The following is a 7,968-nucleotide window of genomic DNA, read 5'->3' on the forward strand; positions in this document are numbered from 1 at the left end:
TCCAATATTTCTTTAGTGAATAGTTTTTACAGAAAAATAGTAAGAAATTTATATAATGTATATGATGGCCTGGTGTAACAATACTGATGTGTTATAAGGATGGAATGCAATTTTCTGTGTCATCTTCATATTTTGAAAGATATTTTGTCTTCTTAAATCTCAGAAGACTAAACTAACTGATACTAATTAAAGGATTTTTTCAAGACTTTCAGTTACATTCATCTTCTTATGTCTTCACTAAGGGATATCGTAGTGCAGGATCTCCCACATTGTTTATATGCTTAAGGTTTACCTCCAGTATGGATTTTGAGGTGAGTTTTAAGGTTACATGTATTCATAAAATACTTTCTAGATTCTTTACAGTTGTTATGTTTTACTCCTAAACATATTATGGTATATACTGAAAACCAACTGAGATATTCAGCCACATGAACTGAACCACCAGTGGATTCTTTAACTTCCAGTTGGTATAGAGTTATCATTGCAATAGTTGGCTCCCAGCTTGTGAGCCATTTTAATAAATCCATTTTCGACATACATAGAGAGTCCCAGAGCATTTTAGTAGTACACCTGTGTTTTTGTCTTTGTTTTTGTTTTTTTCTTTTTGCACTTTCCTACTGAGGAATAGACATTAGAGTAGTAGATAATAGAATGACAATAGAGCTCCAGGTGAAAAGTATCTGCAATTTACCTGAACCCAACATGACGCCACAATATAAAAACTTGTTTCTTAAAGTCGCTCTTTGATTGGCAGTATTCTGGGCAGCCTTCCACATGAGAGACAGATTGTTCACTCCGCTGCAACTTTAGTAATATGCTTGATCCCAGTAGCAATAAGAGGAAATGCCTACTGAGAGCAGTGGAAGCACAGGCAAGAAACCTGAAAACAAGGTTACAGCCCACAAAGGGGAGGAACAGGCAGCCAATCAGAGGTGAGCTGGAGTAGTGGCTCCTCCCAAAAGCTGCGAGTAGGCTATCGGAAGACAGGAACAATTGCTACCAAAATACAAATCTCTGCAGATCTGGAATAGGTGTGCATCTAGACTGGCAGCCTGTGCCAGGCAGGAACCACTATTCTGAGTCGCGTTTGCACCTTCTGACCCTGAGCAGTTGCTCCTGTCACTCAAGATTTACTGGCCAATCACGGCTTCCAGGAGGACCTGCCTGGTCGTAAGAGGAGGAGGGTTCTTCCGGGCTTAAGTGATTTAGCCTGTGTGGCCTTACTGTTGCTCCTGGTACTGTGAGGGAAGCTCAGGCAAGCTCTGAAGTTGCGACATGGTGAGGATATTGTCACTTCCCACAAAGGTGAGGAGCAGGATCTGGTGTGGTGGGTCCTACCGAAGGCTGGGTCGGATCCAGCAGCTAGAGGCAGCCGACTATGAGAAGGGGTTAAACCTCGTGGTTTTCGCCCCTTCTGGACCCAGCGGCTGCATCTAAATAACTTCACTATGTGGGGTGATAAATCACAAAACATTTGGAGCCGAGGACTGGATATAGAAACACCCTTAGCAGGATGCCAACGGCAGACAGGCTTAGTTTCTTTCGCCTATTCTAACAAGTTCTTTTCTTGGCATTTAGCATTTTGGTTGTGATTCATTTGGAGTTAATTTTGTCATTTTTTCAGTATTGCTCCGTGGTTTGTTGTTGTGTTGTTGTTTTTGGAAACAACCAAGACAAATAACTGTGGATTAATTTTAGAACAGCTTCATCTTTAGCTTTTTAGAAAATTGTTTCTGAGACAAACTAGGTTGTCACCTGGATCCCAGTCTCACCCTCTACCTTGCTGAACTTCGTAATTCACTATTAAATGGCTGAACCACAAGACAGTTTTAAAATTACTCATTTTAGACGTGTATTGTGCTGTCCTTTGGGGTAAAAGGAAAAGTACTTGCATGTAGAGCAAGTACTGACTTCTGCCTTCAGACCTGAACAGGAAGAGCAGCTTACTGTGTAAACTGCAGGGAGAAAGAAACAATGTAGGCAATAGCTAGCTCACATACTTTAAAGGAATCATCTGCAGGAGTCATCATTATGAAGAAGGTCCTGATGGGGCAAAGTGAGGGATTTTATAATTCCCCAGCATTTATTAAGTCATACATGTGAATAAAAATAACCCAGATTAGTGGGTATGCAAATTGTAGAGGTTATGTTGAACCAAACTTCATTGATGTAGTTAAGTCCACTCAAAAATTTGAATCAAGGGGAATTAGCTATAGCAATGTGTGTGAGGTTACAGACCTCAGCAGCTAATGTTACATATAAGGACAGGATCATATATTATCTTATTGATGCCATTTCCCTAGAAGGTAATGTCCTGCTCTTCTTGAAATATAGTGAAATACACTATACCAATGCATACTTTTAATAATATCTGTCTTTTTCAGAAGTCAATTGTTGATAACCCTCCTCCCCTTTTTGTTTGTTTGTTTGTTTGTTTTGTTTTGTTTTGTTTTGGTGTTTTTCTGCACAGGGTTTCTCTGTATAGCCCTGACTGTCCAGGCATTCACTCTGTAGACCTGGCTGGCCTTGAATTCAGAAATTCTCCTGCCTCTCCCTCTGCCTCCCAAGTGCTGATTAAAGGCATGTACCATTACCTCCCGACTTTATAACACTTTTTATGTTTTATTGTCTTAGAGTATAACTTCTCCAATCATCTGGAATTTTTTGTATTTTATCCGTTTCTCAGCTGCTGTGAATGTCCTCCTGCCCCCATGACTTCTATTACTAGTGAATACTAAGGTTATCAGTGTTAGATGATCAATAAAAGCCCAAACTTGAAAACTTAGGGGGTTAGCAGGACGAGACAATCAAGAATCTACAGAAGGAAATGAATTAATTTTTAGAAACTAAATATCTGTAGGTACACGAACTCAACCAACACTTAAGTTCTTGACAAATTGCTGTATCTGTGCCTAGTAGGAATGTTACCATTCCAATTTTACAATGCACATTGGGAGAGAAAAAGTATGAGTAATACCTGGTCTGTTTTAGTACATATGTCTAATACTTGGATAATTTTTTACCATAAAGCCTATTTCAACTTTTAAAAATAAGTTTTACTATCATAATTAAATCATTTAGGTTTATCCTTTCTCACTGTTGTTAAGTCTCAAACCCCAGCTCAAATGGCTTAGGTGCCTATTTAACAACCAAAGCAGGCCAGGATGTCGGTTTCTTCCCCAAACCCCCAGCCTCTACCTGTTACAGTGTATGGCTAGCAAAACCCACCCTGGATCCCAGAGGTTGGGCTGGACCTCTCCCTGCTCCTCTTCCTTATGTAATCCACCCAAATTTGTAAGAATAACTTTTTCATCTATCATTTACCCACCTCCTCTCTTAGCCTGGCTTTCCTCTCCTCTCCATCCTCTCTTCACATGGCTCAGGTTCCAGTGGACACTGGACTCTCTAAGATGTGCCTGTCTCTAACTCTACTCTTCCATGTATCTGCAATAAACTTTATTCCACCATGTCTAGGAACAGACATGTTCCTTTCTTTTATTTTTTTTCTTTCACCTCCCATTAACCACTCCTTGTTTTCTCATTTATGGCCACATCTACCCCCAATTATCACAACTGTTTGAATATAATTTATTTTGGATATTGAATTTAATTTGAATTGAATTTTTTGAATTTAATTGAATTACCAGCCACATAGTGTTTCGTGGAAATTAAATTCCAGGGCACATAAGGAGTTTTGAGTTTCAGAGCTTTTTCAGGTGTGCATGGTGCTTGGTATGAAGAAGAAATTAAATTGTTCTTCAACATAGTTTCTTGTGTGGGCTTCAGTTGTTATCCTGAGATCACAAAGAAGCATGAGTGTCTGCAGAGACATAAAAGCCATTTTGATCATCTGAATTCCCAAAGAGATCTGTAGAATATTGGGCCACACTATTTGGAGGACAGATCAGTAGTATCTTTTTTTTTTCTGGTTTTTAAAATCTGTTTGGAACATTAAACATGATAGAAGTAGAAAAAAATCTCTTATGAAGTCCTCTATGAAAGGAAATTGTGGAAAGTTCATTATTAGACAGAAACCCTTCCATATCAAAGGGAGAATACTCAGAGTAACTGTGGCTTCATAGGATGAACTGGGTTGTATTCCTTCTGTTTTTATTGTGTGAAATAAACTGAAGAGTATTGGTAGTAGGTCTTCTTTGAAGGTTTGATAGAATTCTGCACTAAAACCATCTGGTCCTGGGCTTTTTTTTTTTTTTCTTTGGTTGGGAGACTTTTAAAGACTGCTTTTATTTCTTTAGGGTTTTAAAGGACTGTTTAGGTGGTTAATCTGATTCTGCTTTAACTTTGGTGTTTGATATCTGTCTAGAAAATTGTCCTTTACATCCATATTTTCCATTTTTGAACATAGGCTTTTGTAATAGGATCTGATGATTTTTTTGAATTTCCTCGGTTTCTGTTGTTATGTCTCCCTTTTCATTCCTGATTTTGTTAATTTGGATACTGACTCTGCGCCCTCTGGTTGGTATGGCTAAGGGTTTATCTATCCTGTTTATTTTTCTCAAAGAACCAGCTCCTGGTTTTTGTTGATTCTTTGTATAGTTCTTTTTGTTTCCGCTTGGTTGATTTCAGCCCCAAGTTTCATTATTTCCTGCTGTCTACTCCTTTTGTGTGTATTTGCTTCTGTTTGTTCTAGAGCTTTCAGGTGTGCTGTTAAGATGGTTAGTATATGCTCTCTGAAGTTTCTATTTGGAAGTAATCAGAGCTGAGTTTTCCTCTTAGCATTGCCTTCATTGTGTCACGTAAGTTTTGGTATGTTGTGCCTTCATTTTCATTAAATTCTAAAAAGTTTTTAATTTCTTTCTTTCTTCCTTGAAAAAGTTATCATTGAGTAGGGCATTCAGCTTTCATGTGTATATGGGCTTTTTGTTGTTTTTGTTGGTATTGAAGACCAGCCTTAGTCCTTGTTCATTTGATGGGATGCATGAGATTATTTCAATCTTCTTTTATCTGTAGAAGCCTGTTTTGAAACTGATTATATGGTCAATTTTGAAGAAGGTACCATGAGGTGCTGAGAAGAAGGTATATTCTTTTGTTTTAGGATGAATTGTTCTATAGATATCTGTTTTATCCATTTGGCCCATAATTTCTCTTAGTTTCAAAGTGTCTCTGTTCAGTTTGTGTTTCCATGATCAGTCCATTGATGAGAGTGGGGTGTTGAAGCCTCCCACTGTTATTGTGTGAAGTGCAGTGTGTGCTTTGAGCTTTAGTAGAGTTTCTTTTATGAATGTGGGCCCTTGCATTTGGAGCTAGTTGTTCAGAATTGAGAGTTCCTCTTGGTAGATTTTTCCTTTGACCACTATGAAGTGTCCCTCCTTATCCTATTTGATCTCTCTTGGTTAAAAGTTCCTTCTAATGCCGGGTGGTGGTGGTGCACGCCTTTAATCCCAGCACTTGGGAGGCAGAGGCAGGTGGATTTCTGAGTTCGAGGCCAGCCTGATCTACAGAGTGAGTTCCAGGACAGCCAAGGCTACACACAGAAACTCTGTCTCAGGAAAAAAAAAAAAAGTTCCTTTTATTTGATATTAGAATGGCTAGAATGGCTACTCCTTCTTGAGTCTTGGGACCATTTACTTGGAAAATTGCTTTCCATCCCTTTTTTCAGAGGTGTCTTTCTTTGACAATGAGGTGCATTTCCTGTATGCACCAAAATGTTGGGTCCTGTTTATGTATCCAGTCTGTTATTCTATGTATTTTCATTGGGGAATTGAATCCACTGATGTTAAGAAATATTAAGGAATAGTGAGTGTTGTTTCCTGTTATTTTTGATATTATTTTTATGTTTGTGTGGCTATCTTCCTTTGGGTTTGTTGAAAGAAGATTACTTTCTTGCTTTTTCTAGGGTGTAGTTTCCCTCCTTGTGTTGGTGTTTTCCATCTTTAACCTTTGTAGAACAGATTTGTGGAAAGATATTGTGTAAATTGTTTTTGTCATGGAATATCTTGGTTTTTCCATCTATGGTAATTGATGGAGAATGGGGAAAGCAGGGGGAGAGTGGATGGGGTATGGGGTTCCCAGGATTGGGGAAACCAGGAAAGGGAATAAAATTTGAAATGTAAATTTAGAAAATATCCAATTAAAAAATTGTCCTCTATCATCATCATGAGAAGTGATTTTAAATCTAAATCTTGCTTTTCTGGTGTGATGGGGTATCTAGAACTTGCTATACTGGGAGAACTGGGTTCTGATAATGCCAAATAGCCTTGGTTTCTGTGGTTATGTTCTTGAGCTTGCCTCTCACCATCTGGTTATCTCTAGTGCTACCTGCACTCACTGTCTCTGACTGGAGCCTGTCCCTCCTGTTATCTTGGTTGTATCAGAACTCCTCAGACTCTAGCTATCTCTGTGATCTTGTGCTCCTGAGATTCTGAGTGTAACAGCTCCTGGAAGGAAATCTGCTTCTGGGATCCTGAAATCCTGGTGTGGCCAAGTACTTGAGATCCTGTAATCTGTCAGGAGCCATAATAATACAAGCTAATAACCAGGTGGTGATCATCCTGCAATGCCAGCTTCTGATTATTATACAATCTGTGACAGGTGAGCCTTTATTTTTTTATTTTTTTTTTTTTTATATTTTTTAAGAACTTAATACTGGATGACAAGTCACATCCACACTATTTAAATAGCCTCACAGTTAAACACATCGTAAAGACCAGCCAACTTAGTATTTACATTTATTAATCTCTGAAGACACCATGAGAAAGCTTATGTCCCTTCACTAAACAAAACAGGGAACTGCATCAGATGGTGGTGGAATGAAATCAAAACATTAAAAATACCAGTATTTTCAGCAGCATTGATCCTTTATAAATAAAGAATATGAAAATGCAATATCTTTAAAGGATAATAAAAAAATTGAGGTGATGCTATTCAACCACAGTGCTTGGAGTTGGAATAAAAACCTATTCATGCTTATTAATATGCCAGTAGTAAGACCACTTTCTGTTGGAGAAAACCCAACACGAATATGTGCATAAAACACAGAACACAGGGAAAGTTGCTCAAAACAATTCAAGTCAGCTTATCTGTATGGATCTTCTAATCAAGAGGGACATCACAAAGGAAACAAGGTGTGACATCTTCTGGTTCATACTCAGGGACACCCTCTACCACAAAGTGGCATCTTTCAAATCTCCAACTATTTCTATTGCTTTACCATCCTAGTGCAAAAGATGTGCCCAGAACAATTTTCCATGGGATTACCTAATCAAAAAGTAAAAACTAAAAACATGTTCAAGTAAAAAACTAAATTGGGAAAACAAGCACTAAAACCAGTCACTTGAAAACAAACAGTAACTTCCATCACATCAGTGCACAGGGCACTGCATGGCTGCATGGAGAGGTCACATGTCCCCCAACAGGAGACCAACTGGTGCTGTTTTAAACTTGTAACATGAACTGATGCAGAACTTGCATTGTAATTTCTTACCCCAAATGCATAAATGATTTCTGAATCAAGGGTCAAAGTTTGGGGAAAAGTGGCAACGTAACAATTTCACAAAAATTCTCCATCTCTAAGACAGCTTAACACCCCAACCTTCCTTTCCCAGAAAATGTCTCATAATTACAAAGCAGAAAAACAGTCACAAATGAAACAAGCATTGAAATTTAGGTGTGAAATTTCTATAAACCCAACATATTTAAAAAGATGACTGTTATAGCTAAGAAAGAAATAAACTATTTGATAAACTGCTTTTCAGGCTAAAACCAAATTGTGAGGACATCACTAAAGCTGACAAGCATGGGAGGAGAAGAAGGGAAGCAGACCCAAAGAACCTCCGTGCTGAAATCAGTGACATCATCTAACACTGCCTGTTACAAATCCATGATTAAAAACCGAACAATCCAAACCCAAAACCATTCCTACAGGCAGAATTCCCTAGAAGCAACTTCAGTGTCTGTCCACAACATGGGGCTAATTCTCAGAGTTTTTGTTTCTTGTTCTGTTTTGGA

General features: G+C 38.3%; 1 protein-coding gene across 2 annotated transcripts in view; it reads left to right on the forward strand.

The window, feature by feature from the left end:
• The first annotated feature begins 1,095 nt into the window (after positions 1-1,095).
• Positions 1,096-7,968, forward strand: part of LOC116077823 (zinc finger protein 431-like) — a 22,862-nt gene continuing 15,989 nt past the window's right edge. The window contains exon 1 of one of the 2 annotated variants that reach the window (XM_031352635.1): positions 1,096-1,305. Coding sequence is in view for 1 of the 2 variants with exons in the window: in XM_031352634.1 (XP_031208494.1) it covers positions 1,276-1,305 (30 nt within the window). In the remaining variant the exon portion in view is untranslated. The remainder of the gene's footprint in view (positions 1,306-7,968) is intronic. The other variant, XM_031352634.1, reaches the window with a different exon arrangement.

Source organism: Mastomys coucha, unplaced genomic scaffold (assembly GCF_008632895.1).
Source record: "Mastomys coucha isolate ucsf_1 unplaced genomic scaffold, UCSF_Mcou_1 pScaffold5, whole genome shotgun sequence".
NCBI classification, from domain to species: domain Eukaryota; kingdom Metazoa; phylum Chordata; class Mammalia; order Rodentia; family Muridae; genus Mastomys; species Mastomys coucha.